We start from the raw sequence: 20994 nt of genomic DNA on the forward strand, positions 1-20994 counted from the left end.
AACCATCGGAGATGGCTCAGGGGCCTGAAACATCATCGTAGAAGCCTATGGTGTGTTAACAATGCAGACCCAGCCTGGCCGCTATTACCCAGCAGGGCAGCCAAGCTCTGACGCAAACAGGCTTTGGCATTCGCATCAGGGCCGATGAGCATTTAGAGATACACAGTGAACGCAATCGAGCGACAGCAAGATTCGTGAATATTCCTTTGACTTTCTATAGCAGACACGCGAGGATACAGCGCTGATACATTTCGTTCTCCAGCACTGATGCGCTATCTACCAGATGTACTTGTACCGTTGCTGGCCATCCCGCTCCTCCGACTTCTTTGCCTTGGTGTTGAGTAGATGAAGATAAACAGCCAACAGCGACGTCAGCACGATGCCTGCCGCTGCAAAGGACGAGAGTGTGATACCACCAGGCCGATACTGCGGGGAGTCGGATGTGGGGAAGAAGTAAGAACCATAGATGTTCGACGAGTTACCGAACAAGTTCACCAGTGCGTACACAATGGCCCGCTTGGTGCGTGTCCGAGGGATCGTACTTGCAATCCAGGCTTGGACAACATTGAACGCCGAATAAGATCCGGCGCACATGAGGAACATTCCCACATATCTGACAGCTGTCGCATGTGACGAAATGACCATGATGTTTCCGACGATATCGATGCAGAGGGGCCAGATGATCAAGATTGCACGGTGGCTCGTGCGGTTTGCGATCAAGGAGTTCCCGAGCGCCGTGAAGAATCCGAATACGTACACGGGAGCAGTGATGAGGAGGGTGATGGTGTTGTCGAATCCGAGGGTTTTCATGATTGTCTGTCCCTCGTTAGTATGAATCTCCGATGAGCACTGCGCTTTACGCACCGGGAAGAAATAAGTCCAGCTCTGCGAGGTGAGCTGGCAGATTTGAATCGCGATCAGCATCCATGCTTTTGGATCTGTGAGTGCATCTCTCAAGCCTTCTTTGACGGATCCATTCTCATCGACCTCGTCGTTTGCAGCGCGTGCCAGACGCCACTCCGCAAAGCGTTGTTCCTGCTCGTTCAACCACTTGCGCTGTCCTGAGCGCGGAAAGTCGGGCAGAAGCGCAACCGCCAGCAAACCTGCTACCATCGTGCCAGCTCCTTCGATAATGAAGAGCCATCTGTTGTTCTTTGGTCAGCACGGTCTATGACTATCTTTTGAAAGGGCAGGCGCGCACCTCCATCCGGCAAGCCCACCCTTGCCGTTCAACCCGTCCATGATGCCCGCGGCGAGTAAGCCACCGAAGCCGTTGGCCACTGTGTTTCCACAGTACACCAAAGCAACCCGCACGGCGATCTCTGTTGGCTTGTACCAGGAGCTTATCAGTAGCCTTTGCTCAGATTGTCAGTCATCACAGCTTCAAAGCCTTGACCTGGGAAAGACACATACAATGCTCCGGAGAAGAAAGGTGATTCGGCGAACCCGAGGAACACTCGCACACACATGATTCCGGCAAAGTTCTTTGTTGCTGCTGTGCACAGTGATATGCCACCCCAGATGAAAATTGCCGTTGGGATGTACCGTGATGGCTTCAGACGGGTGAGGAGAATGTTACTTGGGACCTGACCCAATAAATACCCAACGAACTATAGTGAAAGCGTCAAAGCGTCAAAATACAGAACACATTGCCTCCCTCATACCGACGAGCAACTTACCATGATGGCTACCGCTGTCTGATACTGGGTGTCTGAGAGGTTGAGGTCCTCTTGCATTCCTCCGAGGCGGGCATTGGCAATGTTCGACCGGTCGAGGATGTTGAAGATGAACAACAGAAAGAGCGAGGAGATCAGATGAAGATCGATCTTGCGAACCACTGTCAGGGGTCAGCTTGTTAAGCCCAGTAGGCGGGCCATTAGGGCAGCGGCACATTTCTTCTCCAAGGCTTGTGTTTCCTCCTCCGACAACCCTTCGAAGGACCCCGAAACCCTGTCATCGTATGGCTTTGTGGTTGACTCTACATGAAGAGATGATCCTTTGGAGTCGATGTCCGCCATTGTGCTTCTAAGTAAAGGTATGAACTTCCTCCTAGTCCACAATCGCAAAGAGAATGGCTATCTTCGAACAAAGATGGCAGAAAAGGTGAAAACAGGAAGGAGTAGCGATGTGACTAAAGAGATTGTATGGAAGGAGGAGTAGGCCTCTGCTATTCAGGGCAGAGTGGCATGCCACCAGCAAATGCTTTGACTAAACAGGGCTTATATATCGTGTGCTAGGTTTTTGATAGACACGTTACCCCAGCCGCAATGACTACTGCATCAGACAACCAGGGAAATGCGGGACTCGCAACTCGCTTAGTGGCCCATGCGGGGTCCCCATGCGCGGGATATCTGCGTCCGGGGATTGACTCTCTCCGCATCTTGTTGGTCATGGTAACTACCCACAAGCAGCAAGCACGTCTCGATATGAAAGTCAATTGAAAGTCTACTCATGCATTCCAGCTGCGGATATGATTCTTTCCGACATATCGAAATGTTCCCCAGCTATCCTCTGTCTGCCCTTGGAAATAAGGCGCATGCTTGTACTGTACAATTGAACACTGCATGAATGCCACTACCTATAGTGAAAGTGCACTATTCATGTCAATGCGCCCTTGTCTGCCGATCTGGACTCCAAAGTCCTGTCACCAGTGCACAGAAGCAAGTTCGGCAATGAAGATCGGCTCTGGTATGGTCCGCCCAGTCTCCCATCGTTTCCGTCCATTTTCCGTCAGGTATCCGCAGGTATCCGACAAATCGGTTTCTTTTCCATACTAGCTTGTTCCTCTCTGTCGCGAAGCTTAGGTCGAGTTAGAATTTAGGCTAAGCATGGGGAACCGACACACACTCTGGATTCTCGGGCTCGCGGTAGAACTCTCCACTGCATCTCCGCATTTGACCCGCTGCTGTCCGCTCGGATGACCATATTTCCGCCTTAGCACGAGCAGTGACTATATTTTTCCATGGGACTAGATCTCCATGGGGTGAAATTGGCTCCTCGAGTCTGTGCGCTAGCGTGATGAGCTGCTAATTGGCCGGCCGGGAGGCATAGTTGCCCGGACTCTAGCTACCCTGTTCATCAATCTTGGTTCTTTATGCAAGCGCTTGTTTCCTTGATCTTTTTGGTCAAGTTGACGTTGCTGAGGATAACCAAAACGAATATCCATGTTTCTCTCGCAGACTACATTGAGACCGTGATCACTCATCCTGCTGTGGGGAACAAGCGAGCACCATCAACCCAGTTTTGCGAGGGAGAGTGGTACGAAGATCGATTGCTTCGTGCTTCCCGTCCTATGCATTACCTATTTGATCACATATGTAGACATGGCCATGTCGGGATATGCGTCTATCTTTAGCCCGAAGGAAAATATGAACCTAAAGAAACGAGGATAACTGGTTGGATAAGCATATCGTTTATCTACATTCTAGTCAACATAATCAAAGGTGTATATGTTTTTCCCAATGAAAACACAAATGTAGAGCCTGAATACCTGCAGTTCGAGTAGCCGTCGAGTTTTGTGATGCAGAGAGCCTCAGTACAGAATGGGATGGTAGGTAGTTTGATTATATGGGGTAGCGTTGCAATGGCTCTCGCAGCGTGTCATCACTTTCAGAGCTTTGAAACTGAAAGGGTTTAGTGTCGTGTTCCGCACCTGCATACCTTCTACTCACGGTGACATGATAGAAAATTGAATGGCATCTCATTCGCATTGGATGATAATCTACTTTCCTGGAAGTTACCCACTCTTTTGGTGGTCTATTGCCTTTTCTGATCAGTCAGATTCATGGCTTCCTTGCCTCGTGGCGAGGACTCCTCATGATGTGCTGTATACCGTTCAGAAGTGATTAGCTACCTTGGAAGTTGACCTCAAGCCAGCAAATTGCTTGGCATAATATCTACTATATAGCCCGACCAGTTATCACTTCTCCGTCTAAGGGTTGTACTGCATGACACTGCGACTCCAGCTTGGATGCAAGTGGGGAGATCGTCGTGGGGTCGCGAGGGGTTTTGGTAGGGGTGACGGTTGTATGCTGAATGCATGACTTGGATAAAGGGAGAGGGGAATAGTGGGGCTTAGACGCGTGGGTAATCGACCATAGAAGAGATGGTGATGATGTCTGGATGGCTCCCGCACCTTTCGCCGCCTGGATTTCCGCGGTGGTTTTTCCGTCGGGGATGCATACTTAGGGCTGCGGCGAGCGGAAATCTGACCCACCTCACTCTCTTCGACAATTCGGTAATTGTCTGAGTATACTCATGTCCAGAAAGAAATACTCTCCTGTTACTTATATTCCCTGCGACTGTCATCAATTGCTTCTATTCTCAAGCACAAACATCTCCACGATAAACAGCTCACCATGTCTCTCCCCTCCCACTTCACGCTCAACACCGGCGCCAAGATCCCCGCCGTGGGCTTCGGCACCTGGCAGGCCAAGCCGCTGGAGGTCGAGAACGCGGTCGAAGAGGCCCTGAAGCAAGGCTACCGACACATTGACTGCGCAGCCATCTACCGCAATGAGGCCGAGGTGGGCAATGGAATCCGCAAGTCGGGGGTGCCGCGCGAGGAAATCTTCATCACCGGCAAGCTGTGGAACACGAAGCACTCACCGGAGGACGTGGAGCCGGCGCTGGACAAGACGCTGAAGGACCTGGGGGTGGACTATCTAGATCTGTACCTGATGCACTGGCCGTGGTATGCCCTCGTCTCTTCACCCATCCCCAGCAAGAGCGACCGGCTGCTAACCCATGAACCCCCCGCTAGCGCCTTCCAACCGGGCGACAAATGGTTCCCGCTCGACTCGGCGGGCGTCTTCGCCCTCGCGCCCACCGACCCCGTAACGACCTACAAAGCCATGGAAAAGCTGCTGCACACAGGCAAAGTCCGCGCAATCGGCGTCTCAAACTTCACCACCGACCGCCTCGCGCACCTCCTCACCCACGTCGACGTCGTCCCCGCCGCCAACCAAATCGAAGCCCACCCCTACCTCCAACAACCCGAACTCCTTTCCTTCTGCCAGAGCAAGAACATCATCGTCGAAGCCTACTCTCCGCTCGGCAACAACCAGACCGGCGAGCCCCGCACCGTCGACGACCCCGCCGTGCATGAGGTCGCGCGCTCCCTCGATATAGATCCCGGTGCCTTGCTCGCGAGCTGGGGCGTGCAGCGTGGTACTGTCGTGTTGTCGAAGAGTGTCACGCCTTCGAGGATTAAAGCCAACTTGGGGGTTAGGGAGCTCCCTGAGGAGGCGTTTGGGCGGTTGAATGCGTTGGAACGCGGCAAGAGGTTTAATTTCCCGGCGAGGTGGGGGTACGATATCTTTGGGGAAGTCGGGGAGGAGGCTGTGCGGAGGGCGGCGGTTGATGCTGCGGAGGAGAATAAGGTTAAGTTTACGGTTTAGGATTCTTGGTTGGGGGCGGGGTGTGGTTTGTTGGTGGTGTAGGTTGTTGTTGATATAGATTTGCTTTGGTTCAATGTGATGATTTATGGCTATTTATGAAGGTGCCTTCATGTATTATCTGTTTGATGGTGTGATGAGCTAGTTTGCTGTGATAATACATATTGGGTATCTTCTGTTGTACTCGCCCTGAGAAGTCCACACTAACGCGTTCTCAAGTAATCAATGGTTTAAATCATTACGTCCTCCTCTGTGGTGGTGTTCATCCGTTGACACATGTCTGGCTTTTCCGGAAGCTGGTCCTCATTCTTACGGAGAATATCTTCTCTCTTCGGTAGAGATCTGGTCTCGGGACAGTCAGCGAGACGAAGGACATCGCACAGCCAGGCGAAACTCTCGGAGGAGATCCCATTGCGTAGAGTCCAGTTTAGGAGCTCGGTGTGGAACTGCGATACAGAGTCTAATAGCTGTGTTAGTATAACCTGAGATAGAAAAGAGGTGCACAGTGGGGCTCACCCCGACTGGACTGAAGGGTTATAGGGGGAAGATTCATGCAAGGAGGATTGGTAGACGAAGGCAGGTTGTTTGTGTTATGTTCATTGGTAGACGGGGCCGCGGTGGCTGGTTCATCAGGTGACATCTTGTCCGAAGACTCTTCAACGGCCGGCTGAGTGTCCCAGAACATCTTGTAGGAGGTCTGTGGACTGTCGGAGTGCTGCTTCTTGAAGGGTTGTTTATCGGAGGAGTGCTTCGCGGGGCGCTTGTTCTCGGAATGCTGCCTCTCGGGATATAGCTTGCGGGGAAGCGTTCTCTCCGGGGAACGTTGAGGGAGGAAGATCTTGTTGACAGACTGGACATTTACTGGCGTCTGGTTCAAATGTCCGATAGTAACAGATGGCTTGTCACTGCGCGGCTTGGAGGAAGGTAGTGGCGCGTCGCACGTGTCATGGGAGGGCGGCACGGGGTAGTAGGAAGGCTGCTCAACGAAACACTGATCATTATAGGATGACTCATCCGAGTGTTGTTCGTCGAACGAAGACTCGCCGTCAGATTCATCATCGAGCGTAGGCTCATCGTCATTTTTATCGTCGAATGGAGGCTCAACGTAGTATGGTCTCGGAGCCGGATCCCAGTACTGCTCAGGATTCGAAAACGCATCCCACTTCTGGTCGTTGGTTGAAGGGCTATCGCAACACTCATCATCGGAAGTTGACTCGCGGCAGCACTGGTCTTCCAAGGACGGCTGATCCCAGCAACTTCCTCGGGAAACTGGCTCAGAGTTGCACTGGCCATCGTGGGTTGGCTCATCGTAGCCATGGTCGTCAGAATCGAACGACGACTCGTCAGGGCGGTAGTCATCGAAGGGCTCTTCATCGGAAGACATCTTGACGAGCAGCTCAGTCAAGACAAGAAATACTCGACAGCAAGGTGTACAAGCTCGGTGCTGAGGAAGTGAGAAGAAAGACTGAAGTTGTGGTCCAGGAATCATTGAATGCTTCAGTCCAGCTCTGTGAGTTCCCAGGGTCAGGTGACCGCCTACTTTGCTATGTTCACTGTATGCATGGCTTGTCTGAAGAAACTTAGAGGGTTTAAGGATGGAAATGGAATTCAGGGAACTATTAATACTGCTGGCATTCAGGGTATTAGAGACTAACACGCAACGATATTCATAACATGGAACAATCATGAGCAGTTCGAAAACACGTCAAAAGGTCATAATCATATTTGCAGTATGAAAACAGACAGCAGCACTTTTGAGTATCTATATGTAGCATAGTAGAGCGAAATGGTAAATTAGCAGTGGAACATGTTATACTCGAGACGATCTTTCTCCAGGCTTAGTGTAAGTATGTCCACTCGGTTATTCTGTGTGAATATGAATGCATTAGTAATTATGCAAGTGGTTGAGTCTAAAACGGATATGCCTTGTCCACCTGCCGGACTTTTCAGGCAAGAGCAACCGCGGGGACCTCAAGCGGAGGCGGCAGCGGAAAAGGAGCGGATTTCCCCACGCCTCGGTTGTTGTTTTCCTCCAACCCCTCATTCGGATTCCCCTTTCCAGATCCGATCTGCGAGCACTCCACCTGATCCTTCGAAAGTTTCAGAAATGGACAGAGACAGAGCGGGGCATCTTTTTCTCACTTCGTCTGATGCAATCAATTCCGGAAAATGACCGACCGACGGATATCCGGCCGAATACCATCGACGGTCACGGCAACCGCACAGAATCATAAGATAGAAGAATGAACGTACCACTTGCCTCATCCTCATTCCAGGACTATCTCCTTCACACAAAGCACGCATCATGGCAGCCGCAGTGCAATCGCAATCTGCGGTACCAACGCCCACTCTCTCGCCACCGACCAGTTTTACCCCCGTGAGCGCCGCCTCGTCAGCCACGTCCGTGGATGAGCAAGATGCCGTGGAAGAGAACTTTGACACAATAGATCATCTCCTTCAATCACGAGCCAAAGGACGTCTTGGAGATGAGCCCATCGTGGCCTATCCTTCTTTCGGTACCAACTACATCTACTACAGTCCCAAACAGGTGAGACTCACCACAGCGCTCACAATCGCTATGTTCACTAACACAGTCTTCACTAGCTTGACGCATTCGTCGAGACAGCTTCCATACATTACGCCAAAGCTATCCCTCAACGACGTTCGTCTGAGGACCCAGTACAGGTGGTGGGATTATTGGGCCCGTCCGGCTTTGAATACCTGATCACACTGCTCGCTCTTTCGCGACTAGGACATACAGTACTCCTGCTATCGACTCGCATTGCCGAGGATGCCTACGTTAGCCTTGTCGAGAATACGAAAGCGTCGTTTCTCGTCACTCATACCAGCTTCCATGCCACTGGCGCCAAGGTAGCGCAGAGGACGGGCATCAACCTTCAGCCATTACTGTCGCGTGAAGATTTCGACAATGTCACCACAGGCACCGTGAGGCTGCCACCAGCTGAGTTGGATGGGACAGTCGAAAATAAGCATGTGTGTTGGATCATCCACTCCAGTGGCTCAACAGGACATCCCAAGCCCATCTACCAGACGCATGCCGGTGCCCTCAAGAACTACGCTAACAATTTCGGCCTATGCGGATTCATCACTCTGCCCCTCTTCCATGCCCATGGAATAAGTTGTCTTTTCCGTGCAGTGCACTCCCAGAAGCTCATATACCTTTACAATGCCGAACTCCCCCTGACTGCCCCTCATCTTCTCACAACCCTCCAAGAGCACCAAGATATTCAAGTTCTTTACGCTGTTCCATACGCCCTGAAGTTGTTGTCTGAATCACCCGAGGGACTTGAGGTAATGGCCCGGTTGGAGCTGGTGATGTTTGGCGGCTCTGCCTGCCCGAAGCCCATTGGGGACAAGCTCGTGCAAAGTGGCGTGCGTCTCATTTCTCATTATGGCACTACTGAGACGGGCCAGTTGATGACTTCATTTCGTGAACGCGAGGACCCTGATTGGGACTACGTCCGACCCGGGCCGACGCTGTTGCCCTACATCCGCTGGGAAGAGCAGATGCCTGGTATTTACGAACTTTGTGTCCTCGAAGGCTGGCCCTCGAAAGTAGCCAGTAACCGATCGGACAATTCGTATGCTACCAAGGATCTTTTTGAGAAGCATCCAACGACCCCCAATGCCTGGAGATACTACGCCCGTCTGGACGACACGTTGGTGCTGGAAAATGGTGAAAAGGCCAACCCCCTTGTAATTGAGGGTGTGGCCCGCAATGATCCCAACGTGGCCGAGGCCATTGCCTTTGGAGCAAACAAGCCTCGTCTGGGCTTATTCTTGATTCCAGCGGAGAATACTTCTTGCAAGACTGCAGAAGAGCTCATAGATGCTGTATATCCTGCTATCGAGCGGTGTAATGCAGACTCGCCGGCATATGCCTACATCTCCCGCGAGATGATTCGAGTACTGCCACCAGATGCAGTCTACCGAAAAACAGACAAGGGCACAGTCATCCGATCAGCCTTCTATCGAGACTACCAGAACATGATCGATGAGGTTTATGATGTTGAGGATGCTACCGGAGACCAGATCCTCGAGGGTGAGGACCTTTTAGGTTTTCTTCGCGCGCAGCTACTCGCAGTCGCACCGTCTATCAATACTTCTATGGTTGAAGATACGACGGACCTGTTCAGCCTAGGAATCGACAGCTTGCAGTCTATCCGACTACGCAGCGCTATCATGAGGACGCTTGATCTGGGTCAACAGAAGCTTTCTCAGAACTTTGTATTTGAAAATCCCTCGCTGCAGGCCATGGCCAATGAACTCACTCGGCTGCGCCTAGGACAAGGACCTAGAACCGAGATTCCCGTTGAGGAGCGCATGCAAAGCCTAATTGACAAGTACGGCTCTGGCTTCAAGGTCCATGTACCTGCTTTCCGGGAGGAGACGGGTGAGCACGTCATTGTTACGGGTGCCACAGGCTCGCTGGGCGCTCACATCATTGCTCAATTGGCAAAGCGTGATGATGTGCGGACTATATTTTGTTTGGTCCGTGCCAGTTCTCGTTACACGGCTCTGAAACGGGTCCGTCAGTCACTACGGGCGCGGGCCTTGTCATCTGAATTAGGCCCCCTGGCTGAGCACAAGATTATCGCTTTGCCTTCGGATCTGTCAATTCCTACGTTAGGTCTGGACGAAGCGACTTATGCGCAGCTAACGCAATCAGTGACAACTGTCATGCATTGCGCATGGTCCGTCAACTTTAACTGGTCCTTGGAGAGCTTCGAGGCAAGCTGCATCGCGGGCACTCGGCACCTGTTAGATCTGTGTCTTAATGTGCGCAGTTCAAACCCAGCACGTTTTTCGTTCTGCTCGTCTGTGAGCACTGTGGCCCGCACCCCAGGTAACTGGGTTCCAGAAACCTTGCCAGAATCACTCTCCTATGCACAAGGAATGGGTTATGCTCAATCGAAGCTCGTAACAGAGCACGTTGTGAATCGTGCAGCTCGGGTGACAGGAATGACGGCTCGCGTTTTGCGATCGGGGCAGATCATTGCAGACACTGTTCATGGTATCTGGAATGCCACGGAAGCCATTCCGATGATGTTTCAGACAGCGGAAACCATTGGAGCCCTTCCGCAGTTGGACGATCTCCTCTCATGGACACCCGTAGATGTGTTGGCAGCGAGCGTCATTGACCTGACCCTTGCGCCGGTTGCAAATGATGTACTCAATGTCACCAACCCTAACCTCAATCACTGGGGCAAAGACCTCCTCCCACTCCTACGCCAGGCTGGGTTGAGATTTGAAACTCTTTCCCCTCGCGAATGGGTCCGTCGTCTTCAGCAATCAAGCCGCGACCCCGATGTCAACCCGCCCATCAAATTGGTCGAGTTTTTCGCCAGCAAGTACGACAAGGAGAGCCCTAGTCGAGTTCTTCTCTATGACACCAAGCAAGCCCAGGCGGCTGCCCCAGCGTTGCGTCAAGCCGGAGGACTTACGCTCGATCTCGTTCGTCGTTTTGTGTCATATTTTCGCAGGCAATGGACCAAGACAATTCTAGAATCACCCCGGGAGGTCATTTTCCTGACTGGACCCTGCGGCTGCGGCAAGAGTACAGCCGCTCAGGCACTGGCGCAACGATTCTGCATTCCTGTCATTGAGGGCGACGATTTGCATTCCCCAGCCTCGCGGGCCAAAATGGCCAACGGCATCCCTCTTGAGGATCGAGATCGATGGGATTGGTTAGCACATATCAGAGGCGCAGTCATGGATCGGTTACAACATTCAACAGCGCCCGCCGTTGCAGTGACCTGTTCCGCACTACGAACGGTCTATCGTGATGAGCTGCGACGTCTTTCGGATTTGTTTGACTTTCCTGTCACGGTCACCTTCGTGCTTCTTTCCGTCCTTAACGGCGAGCAGCTGAAAGAGCGGGTTGCCGCCCGCTCCGCGGTAGAAGCGCACTACATGCAAGCTAAGATGGTGGAGTCCCAACTTCATACACTGGAGAGCCCGGGCCCATCGGAAAGCGATGTAATTGTGCTAGACTCAAGTCGCTCCAAGGAGAAGATGATTCAGGACGTTGAGGAGACTGGTGGAGGGATTCTGTCGTTATAAATTTAGATTGCACATAAAGTAGAGCTATGGGCATATATTGTCATAAATTGGATCAGCTGTATATGAGAAGCATTCTTCAAATAGTTTAGAGAGAAGGCCTCTCGTGCCAGTGACGATGTATCTGCCATAGTATTTTCTTCCAAGCGCCAGGGGGCTCGATGTTATCTATGCATTTGTATCAGATAAAAACCTCGGAAGAAGGGCTCGATGGACCTGCTTCCTGCTTAGCCCAGAGCGGTATATGCCTGGCTTTCATCTGTTCCACCATGTGGGCAATCAGGCCTTTGATAGCCTAACCATTGTATCATACCAAATGTATAGCGTGCTCCTCAGCTCTGTTAGCTTGGCAATGGATGATAATTTCAAAAGTCGCAAAGCAACTCGACTCATCTGAAGACAGCCAATCTATCTGTGACATTGAGTTTGGACACGCCCGGCAGCAAATCCTCCCCGAAGCGAACCGGTTTCTCAAACACGACCACCACATCTGATCCACCAAATTGGAAATAGGAGATTACCTCCCCTTTCCTCACCCGCTGGCCCTCATGGACTGTCATCACCACCGACGACACTTGCGCCATCCCAATCAGCAACACCGCCACCCGACCAACTCCTCTCTCTCGATCACAATCAACCCGCAAGTCCGACACCACTGATAGCCCGCATCGTCCGGGGTATCCAAGATCCGCGGATCCTTCCACGGCATCCTCTCTCGTCTAACCTCCTCCTTAACATTCCTCCTCAACCCCCGATCCAGCCGCAAGCCTCGGCCCTCGATGTTTTTCACCTGGTGATCCGTCCTGAAACCGACGCATGCCGCCGATGATAATGCGCCGTGCCCAGACACGCATGCATCAAACATCCGCCTCAGTAAAACACCGCTCTGTTCGTCCCCTGCAGTAGCCTCTCGATGGGCCAGATCACCGACTTACAGTCCACCGTGATCCTAACGCCGCCCGCCTGATGGACCGCTCACCAGCCATCCAGCACCGCATCAGCCACACTCACCACCACCGCCTCATCCTCGGGACTCGCAACCGGTCGCGCCAAGTCCACATCCCCACCGTCTCCCAAACCAATGATTGAGGACTGCCATCCACCGGCCGGCTCCCCCCACAATCCAGCCTTCCGATTATACCCGTCGTTCAGGTAGAAGGTATACAGCGAGGCCGCCGACTCCGGCGTGTGGAGGAACTGGCCCCGCTGCTCAGCAAAGCAGACCAGCCAATAGCTCAACCAGGTGAGGCCCGCATTCGAGGTATGGGGTTGGACGGCCGTTTGGAACCCGCGCAGCGCCGGCTGGTCGATCACCCAGTAGAAGACGACGACCTTGTTCAGCAGCTCGTCCCCCGTGCTGCTGACGCGCGGCACCCAGCGCATGTGGTCGTCGGCGAACGACAGGTAGTCGTCCAGCGAGCGGATGCCTTCCCGGGCCATCTCGTTCGCGCCCCCATTGTGCGGGTCCAACGCTGTGTTGATGGCGGTTAGGAAGGCGGTCTTGCGGTCGGGGCATCGGTGGATGTAGTCCTGGAGGTCCCGGATGAGAGGTTCTCTAGGGGTGTAGGATGTGTTGAGATGGCCATTTTTGTGGTTGGGGTTGATTGGGGATGTGGTGAATGTGGTCGGTTGATTGGGATTGGGATTCAAAATGGCATGGGGATATCGAGAGGAGGTTGCAGTCGAACATGATCTCGGGCTTGAGCGATCTGGATGGTTGGAAACTGGATTGCGGCGAGAGACAAAGTTCGATATAGGAACTTTGATCGCTATCTATAATCCATGTTGTTGGACCTATGGGCTACGATTGTCACGTGAAAGTACTCGGTGTATAAGCGTGCATTATCCCCTGGATAAGGTGCAATTAACTGGGGCGTTCCCGGTTTGGATAAACTATGTTTGTGATGCGTGGATCTCGATACAAAATTCGAGATCATACCAGATAACCAATTATTCTGGCAAGATCTTCTATCTGCGTTGTGGCACCTAACACTATATCTAGAGCTAATCCGCTCAGCGCTTACGCGCGTCGCGATCATATCTACAATTGCTTCCTAGGCGCCTTACCTCCCCTTATCGGCGGCGGGCGCTCCGGACCCCCTCTATACACCCCATCCTCATCCGCCAGGCTCCGTAACTCGCCCACATCCGTGGTCGCAACCGAGACCGACACCGCCTGACTGTTGGCATACCCAGCGGAAAGCCGGATACTCACCTGAGAGTTCTCGACACTGTGAACAAGGAGCAACGTATCCTCATCGAAAGCTGTTTTCTCGTCCGCGACAAGAAATACAGAATGATCTACCACCGTCATCGACGCATTCTCGCACAGGAATCGCGCGATTTTGCCGATGTCCCAGCAAAGAAAGGGATACGGGGACGACGCAACCGGTGGCTTGGTGGCTGAGCCTTCTGTGTATTGTTGGAGGTCGGCTGCGCTGGTTGTCGTGAGAAGGAGAAGGCTTGCAGGCGAATCGATCTTGCGTGCGGTCTCGTATGCTTTAGATAAGATAGATGCGATTACCTGTCGATGTCGGTTATTTAAGATGGGTTTGCACTCGTGGACTGTGAGGGTTTGGTACCGTAGATGACACCTCGTGGGTGCAGATGATGGGAATAAGGCTCATTGTTGGGATGTTTGTTGTTGTTGATGCTGGAGTGAGGTGACTTGGATTGAGGTGCTGTGGCGGTGCTAAGATGCTGCCAGCCTACGTCACCTGAACAAACCGGTTGTGGTCTCTTCCCTTGTGACTCATCCGCACCGAGAGGCCCGGTCATCTTGATAAAGTATCTATGAATTGAAGAACGGATAGCCTGTTGGACATGCTTCTTGATTGACCTAGACCAGCATATATTTAGTAAGAAAGATATTGCACAAAGCGCGGATTCTTAGAGCACAAATAATCTTAAAAATTATTATTTGAAGCCCTGGATGCCAAGTGCACTGTACTATACTCCGTACATCGGTCACAACTGAAATTCAGATCTCCACCCATATTAGGTGATGGATCAGATGCTCAGGGCTGTGAAGGAAGGTGGGAGGGCCCGTCACCTCTAACTACCCAGCACCTGCAGCACCACATCCAGCCAGTCCCTCGGTCCTCACGAGCCCCTCTTGACCTCTGCATTGCCAATCCTGCTTTCCATCCACACCATAATAAACAAATGAACCCCCACTTTTACATCCAATCTTCCAATCCTTTTTATCTCAGTCTCAGCCACTGGTTCGGGGAAAACCACCAGCTGCAATCAATCCGACCTTCACCAATGGCCAACGCCGAAGTCAATACCAATACTCTCGAAACTAGGATACCCAGCTATCCAACCAGCTGCTTGGAGATCACCATCCTCAGACAAACAGCGTGACAAGTCCATTCATGGCTGCATAAAGGACTTACAGCCGCCTTTGCTTGCACTGGGTCGTGGCAGCGTGAATTCCAACCGGGGGTCCTCTGCTGACCTAGCTAATACTGCGTATACCCCGCCATCTGTCGAGTGGGACTTGTTATTTTCTTCCATCACACGATTCAAGATGGGCAGACTTCGGGAGAGATTTTGGGACATGTTCCCAAAGAACGAAAAATAAAATCGACTAATATATCAAGCTCAAGCTTTGGGCGAGGAAAGGAAGAGAAGAAAGATGTACTGGTACCTGACCTTTTTGGCTGCAATCATGCTGACCAGTACCTCCCAACAGCCACACGCAGGTTCATTTGATCGCAAGCGAGGGGATCCTCCTTCCAAAAGGGCAGAGTCAAGCCAACAGTTTCCATTGCCAAGCCAGTCAAACAACGCAGTTTCTAGCGTGACCCTTGAAGATACTCGAAGAGACAGGCCACCGCAGAATATTCTGACAGACGACGAACGAAACGACCGCGCTGCACAAGCCAAAGATGCTTCCGTCGGGAAGGGACTTTGGAAAGAGGCGCGTGCAAAACTGGATGCAGACAGACTGTCGAAACTTGAGAAATTCATCGGTGACGGTGAATGTGACCTTCAAGATGCAGCCAGGGCGAAGCTGTCAGCGGTCAAAGAATACCGCACAACCGTGAAGATTGGTAATAGAAAGATCAACGTCAGGGATGGGGCGATGAAAGTCTGCGAGACAATCCTCCGCTATGATTCTCTCATCACAGCGGCTGTAGCCGCTGAACCTCATGCCAGCCTTGCTTGGGGAAGCGTTGCTGCCTTCCTACCAGTAAGACAATTAAACCCCAAAACAGGAGTGCACGTTCGTCTGACCAGCCCGCTTCCAGATTCTGTCCACGACATTATCGCAGACCGACGATGCTCTCAATAACCTAAGCGCCATCTCAGCTTTACTTGTACGATTTCGTGCCATTGAGGTCATTTACGACCTATCAGAGCATCCAGAGGAGAAATTCGCGGCCTCGAAATACATTCAAGACCTTCACGGCCAGCTGAGAACCCAAACCATTGACATGTACACTCGGATTCTAGAGTACCAGATTGAGCTCATTGGTCATTACTCACGTAACCAATTTCAACGGGTGGTCAAGGACATTGCCGTTCCATCACAGGGAATAGGAATCTTCTCGGCTATTCAAAAGAATGAAGCTGATGCCAATAACACTCTAAGAATATTGGACAGTGGTGCTATCGCGGGCATGGATCGCCAATTATCATTGCTCGGCGAAGATATCCAAAAGGTTCGGGATATGATTTTGAAAGTCAATGAAGCTGTCCTGGTAAAGCATCACCAATTTACCTTGATTTGGACTTTCTTGGCTTACCGTGACAAAGGATGTTGCACAAAATGAATTCATAAGGCAACTTCCCTGGGCAACATGTGCTGGTTTCAACGAAGGACTGGGTGGAATGGTCCCACCTTCCTGCCATGAAAATACCAGGAGAGATATACTGGAAATCATCCGCTGCTGGGGCGAAGACGGTGGCGGGGAGCAGAAATGTATTTTCTGGCTAAGCGGCATGGCCGGCACCGGCAAATCAACAATTGCGCGTACTGTTGCTCGCATATTCCATGGGAATGCTCACCTCGGAGCCAGCTTCTTCTTTTCCAAGGGCCAAGAAGATCGGACCAACAGCGAAAGATTCTTCTCGACTCTGGCGCATGATCTCGCCACAAAAGTGCCTGGATTCGATGCATGCCTATACCAAGCCGTACCCAAGCATGAGGACATGCGCACGAAAAGTTTAAAAGACCAGTGGGAGTTTCTCATCCTTAACCCCCTCCAATCCTTGGGCTCAAGATTACTTGTGCCCGTGCAATTGGTGGTGGTCATCGATGCACTTGACGAATGCAAAGGCACTGAGGCTGTACCTCATATCGTCAGTCTCTTGTTAGAGGCCAATTCACTGCAACGAATTCGGCTCAAGATTCTTGTTACAAGTCGAAATGAGAAGCACATTGTTCAGAGCCTGGATGGAAATCCCGATGTGACTCATCTGTCGTTGGAAGAAGGGGTCGGGGCAAGGAATATCGAACATGACATTTCCGTCTACATCCGGCATGAGCTTGATAGGATCGCACAATCTGCGCGATTGAAGGAACTAGAAGGCTGGCCGCTATCGAAGAAGTTACAAGTCTGGCCGAAGGAGAATCAAACCCAGGAATTAGTGCGTTGGAGTGGAAAACTGTTCATTGCTGCGGCTACCGCATGTAAATTTCTGGATGACACCGATTTCCCGATTGACAGACTCTCAAGATTTCTCGAGGCCAAGAGGACAACAGGCAGTGGGACAGACGCTCTTGACGATATGTACCGTCATCTCCTTCGGTCCGCAAGCTCCGAACGCGATGAGGACGAGCTTATTCGGCTCTTCCCCATCGTTGTAGGAGCTATACTTGTTTCCAAAGAACCGATTTCAGTATTTGACATGAAGAGGCTATTGGAATTGGAAGTCGGTCAGATAACTTTCATACTAGGCCGCCTGAAATCTGTCTTGATTGTCCCGCATGATGTAACAGCGCCAGTTCGACTTTTTCATCTCTCGTTCCGTGATTTCCTTGTCGACGAAAAAAGATGCCTAGACAAGAATCTTCTGATCGACGAGAGAAAAGCTAATGCAAGATCGTTTCAGAATTGTTTGAAGCACATTTCAAGCCGACTAAAAAAGGATATGTGTGGTCTACATCAGCCAGGCACGCTCTTTTCTGAAATTGATCAAAACCGCGTCACCCAATACATTCCTCACGTCGTTCAATATGCATGCCAATATTGGGCTTCTCATTTGAAGGACGCAGGGCCTTCCTCATCCGAGACAGGGATGTGGATAGAGGCTTCTGGATTTCTTAAGGAACATCTTCTTCATTGGATCGAGGCCCTCGCTCTTCTCGAAAGAGTTGATGATGCAGTAAATGCAACTGCGATTTTGAAAAATCTCGCCTTGATAAGTTCAGGTTCAGTTGAGTATGGATTAGATTGCCTAGTTCATGAACAAGCAGAATACCGACCATCGAGCCTTTACCGATGACGCCCACCGATTCATTCTCTAGCATCGAGCCATCATTGCAAACGCACCACTCCAGGTTTACTATATGGCAACTGCTTTCACCCCCGCGAAAAGTCTGATACGAAACCAGTTTTCGAAACACTACCCGCAATGGCTACGCAAGTCTCCTGCCATTGAAAGTCATTGGGGCCTCGAAGAACAGGTTTTTGCCACAGGTGGTCCAACACAGGCTGTAGCGGTATCTCCAAACGGAACATTGGTGGCAATTGCCACCAATTTTGCTATTACTGTGTGGAATGCAATGACTGGAAAACTGAATTACACCTTCGAGGTCATTGACTTCCTGCCAGAGAAGGCCAATTTCCTGGTGTTTTCTTCGAGTGGAGATGCGCTCACAGTTTCTTACCGAATAAGTTCAGAAGAAGCCAGCGGTGGGTCTTACGTCGGAGAGGGTGGTATAAGAGACACGGGAAACAAGCAGAGCGGCTTATCACCACTTTTTCTCCAGACGGGACGCGAGTCATGCTTTATTCGAACACAAAACGTGGTTTCCCACTAGCAGTGTGGTGCGTCGCCAGCGGAAAGTGCGAGTTTGAAGTCCACCGGCCCAGAGAGATATTCAGTGTCGCAACTCTCTCACACAACAACACCTTGGTGGCAATGGGATTTCGACTGACAGATGGAGTTGAAATTCAAGGAATCGGAACCGAGAAAATAAAGCACATCAGATTTGCGCTTTTCATCTATAAAGTTCCATCGTGCATTGAGTTCTCGCCTCATGACACTAGATTAGCTGTCGGATGGGATCCAGGCGTGGTCACGATCCACAACATCGCTGAAGAGAACATTGAATATGTCTTGGAGGCGCAATACCCTATTGCCAAGCTCTTGAAGTTCGATGCCAATGACCAGTGGGGTGAAGATCCTTTCTATACTTTTAATAGTTCGCACGAGTGGATTCTTTATGACAACAAGAAGGTCCTTGCTGTACCCTCAGGGTTCCGTCCGAAGAGATCTGTGACAGGTGATTTCCCTTGGCAAGACTACGGGGCAAATACTGTTGTATTTCTAACTGAAACTGATAGCCTTGGCACCTTCATATTTCAAGATGTTCCTACAGTGCTTTGAAATGAAAGGCATGCAATGCATCGGGTTCGAAAGGATTGTCGAAGCTGATATATAAATCGAAGTGTTTTCATTCGGTGTGGGGTTTCGGTTTGCGGGCACAGTACTTGTCGTACAAACTTGGTCGCAATGTGCTATACATAGCGAAGCAACATGAATGATGAGCGTTTGAATCCGTCAGACCTTATAGCTTTTTCCTCTTCCCTTGAAAAAAAGGCAAAAGCACAGGCCCATGTTCTATATCAGAGCTTGTAATTAATCGCCGTTCGGCCAACCGTATACAATCTACTCATCATTCTTCATCAAATTCTGTAGATAGAGCTCAACATGCAGCTTCCTGAGTATAGTCTCCAATGAGCTGGCAGACTTGTCGGACAGCCCAAGGAGAATATGTTACATAGTGTAGCCAAGTAGCAGTAAAAGCGAAGACTAGACATGATCGGTGTTTGAAGGTGGACCTTGGATATTGATCTTTCTCTATGTGAAATAAATATTTCAAAGCTCAATTCAACAATTTCCGATGTGGTGTAATGGTCAACATCGCTGTCTCTCACACAGCAGCTCGGGGTTCGATTCCCCGCATCGGAATACATTTTTTCTGATTCTTTTTCGTGCCCTTTTTGCCAGTTGAATAGGTGGGGTTGCAAAAGTCTGCGGCGGAGCTCAGGGGATATGGCCCGTGCGCGCGGGGGTGTACCGTCCAGCCGGGTCCAATAGGAACCTGAGCTACGGCAGCCGGTGTGTCCGCTCACCGAGAGATTCATCATCAGTGCAGCATCACAGAAAAGGAAAAAGTATTTATGTCACGCGGGAACTGTGAGATTGCGGGTATTAGGCTTGGAATACTGGTCGTATTCCCTTGGATGGCTAGCCCTCTTCCATGAGAGCTACGCTGCGGCATGGATACTACCAGTTAATTATACTAGAGGTATGTCTATATAGAGGCTCGTATTTTCAATCCCTGGCTTCTTCCTACTAGATGTTTTGAGTCCGGATCTTTAAGCCTTGATTATCAGCTATGATACCCAGCGATAAGGGTATAGTGTTCAACATTACCAATACTTTAGTGTCATACAGCGTGTTATTCGACACAATCATCGAGTAGCGCGGCGACCGACCTCGGCCAGAGGGCATAAGCCCACCGCACTGGGCTTATCTCAGAAAGAAAGAGTTCTGTTCTCCTTGCAATGATAGTAATAGCGATGTTCGCTTTCTTGGGTTGGCTTTGAACAGGCGAAGATATCAAGGTATTGCAAGTCACTATCAGGCGTGAATTCCTGTGAGAAAGAAATATATCTTATAAGATGCTTACTTTGGGCCGTGTGACTCATGAGCGAAGGGCGGTGATCTTAATTGTTTTGGGTCTATAGAGAATCTCGAATGCTGCTGGCTCTTGTTCATAGACTACTGATGCCAAATTGCAAAAAGCCCAGTATACCAGTGTCCCTAGCATCTTCCCATTCAAGGGCTTTACAGCCCAACCAACCATTTCATGAATAAAAACACCCTGATGTCAAGTTTATATACATTATTCCCGACCAAAGAACCCTCAAGATTCTATTACGGATAATATAGCGTATCATTATCAAATCTTCTTCGAAATCAGCGTCTCAAATGTGGATGCTTTGACAGACAGTTGCCCAAACAGCCTCGAAAAGGACCCAAAGGACGCGAAGACAGAGGAAACGGAGGATATTCCTACGGCCACTTAGAAGGTTATTTGGTAAACCAAATACTCTAAGCAGTGGCCGCTATATCCTTCCGTTCCTAATACACATATACCTAATGTTGACTTAATTGCCATTACGTAGCTCCAGTTGGTCCACTAGGTCGGCACCCGAACCACTTCTCTTTCAAAGTCTCGAAATGACTGAGATCTTATCTCACAACTCAGCCAGTTTTCATTAATGACCTATCTGTCAGATGCCGGTAAGCCATTCGCAACCAGGGTACTTCA

The 20994-nt window shown here is 50.7% G+C and overlaps 6 protein-coding genes and 1 non-coding gene across 7 annotated transcripts; 4 read left to right on the forward strand and 3 right to left on the reverse strand.

Annotated features, from left to right (window-relative positions):
- Positions 1-276: 276 nt before the first annotated feature.
- BO97DRAFT_434453 (MFS general substrate transporter) lies at positions 277-2018 on the reverse strand (the record flags this gene model as incomplete). The annotated part of the gene is made up of 6 exons (XM_025697677.1): positions 277-816; positions 865-1144; positions 1202-1354; positions 1414-1610; positions 1680-1837; positions 1892-2018. 6 exons carry the CDS (start codon positions 2016-2018, stop codon positions 277-279), a joined length of 1455 nt encoding a protein of 484 aa, XP_025551644.1.
- A 2340-nt stretch (positions 2019-4358) lies between these two features.
- On the forward strand, positions 4359-5399 carry BO97DRAFT_451769 (alcohol dehydrogenase; the record flags this gene model as incomplete). Its single annotated transcript, XM_025699013.1, has 2 exons — positions 4359-4693; positions 4763-5399. 2 exons carry the CDS (start codon positions 4359-4361, stop codon positions 5397-5399), a joined length of 972 nt encoding a protein of 323 aa, XP_025551645.1.
- A 227-nt stretch (positions 5400-5626) lies between these two features.
- On the reverse strand, positions 5627-6780 carry BO97DRAFT_451770 (uncharacterized protein; the record flags this gene model as incomplete). Its single annotated transcript, XM_025699014.1, has 2 exons — positions 5627-5856; positions 5913-6780. 2 exons carry the CDS (start codon positions 6778-6780, stop codon positions 5627-5629), a joined length of 1098 nt encoding a protein of 365 aa, XP_025551646.1.
- A 732-nt stretch (positions 6781-7512) lies between these two features.
- BO97DRAFT_451773 (acetyl-CoA synthetase-like protein) lies at positions 7513-11673 on the forward strand. Its single transcript, XM_025699015.1, has 2 exons — positions 7513-7944; positions 8001-11673. Exons 1-2 carry the CDS (start codon positions 7702-7704, stop codon positions 11478-11480), a joined length of 3723 nt encoding a protein of 1240 aa, XP_025551647.1. The 5' UTR covers positions 7513-7701; the 3' UTR covers positions 11481-11673.
- Positions 11674-13433: 1760 nt separating this feature from the next.
- On the reverse strand, positions 13434-14333 carry BO97DRAFT_405440 (uncharacterized protein). Its single transcript, XM_025695185.1, has 2 exons — positions 14060-14333; positions 13434-14001 (listed from the first exon to the last, which is right to left on the reverse strand). The coding sequence occupies exons 1-2, from the start codon at positions 14102-14104 to the stop codon at positions 13519-13521; spliced, it is 528 nt and encodes a 175-aa protein (XP_025551648.1). The 5' UTR covers positions 14105-14333; the 3' UTR covers positions 13434-13518.
- Positions 14334-15233: 900 nt separating this feature from the next.
- Positions 15234-18184, forward strand: BO97DRAFT_58145 (uncharacterized protein). Its single transcript, XM_025700921.1, has 3 exons — positions 15234-15675; positions 15734-16186; positions 16242-18184. Exons 1-3 carry the CDS (start codon positions 15568-15570, stop codon positions 17931-17933), a joined length of 2253 nt encoding a protein of 750 aa, XP_025551649.1. The 5' UTR covers positions 15234-15567; the 3' UTR covers positions 17934-18184.
- A 1369-nt stretch (positions 18185-19553) lies between these two features.
- Positions 19554-19625, forward strand: BO97DRAFT_t144. Its single transcript has one exon. It is a non-coding gene; the product is annotated as a tRNA-Glu (tRNA).
- The last annotated feature ends 1369 nt before the right edge of the window (positions 19626-20994 follow it).

Source organism: Aspergillus homomorphus (assembly GCF_003184865.1).
Source record: "Aspergillus homomorphus CBS 101889 unplaced genomic scaffold BO97scaffold_17, whole genome shotgun sequence".
Lineage (NCBI taxonomy): Eukaryota > Fungi > Ascomycota > Eurotiomycetes > Eurotiales > Aspergillaceae > Aspergillus > Aspergillus homomorphus.

Coding starts and splice junctions, on each gene's coding strand:
- BO97DRAFT_405440 (XM_025695185.1), bottom strand. CDS start 14,104: ATGAGCCTTATTCCCATCATCTGCACCCACGAGGTGTCATCTACG. Junction 14,002..14,059: donor CCCACGAGGTGTCATCTACG/GTACCAAACCCT, acceptor CGACATCGACAG/GTAATCGCATCTATCTTATC.
- BO97DRAFT_451773 (XM_025699015.1), top strand. CDS start 7,702: ATGGCAGCCGCAGTGCAATCGCAATCTGCGGTACCAACGCCCACTCTC. Junction 7,945..8,000: donor TCTACTACAGTCCCAAACAG/GTGAGACTCACC, acceptor AGTCTTCACTAG/CTTGACGCATTCGTCGAGAC.
- BO97DRAFT_58145 (XM_025700921.1), top strand. CDS start 15,568: ATGAAAGTCTGCGAGACAATCCTCCGCTATGATTCTCTCATCACAGCG. Junction 15,676..15,733: donor GCGTTGCTGCCTTCCTACCA/GTAAGACAATTA, acceptor GCCCGCTTCCAG/ATTCTGTCCACGACATTATC. Junction 16,187..16,241: donor AAGTCAATGAAGCTGTCCTG/GTAAAGCATCAC, acceptor ACCGTGACAAAG/GATGTTGCACAAAATGAATT.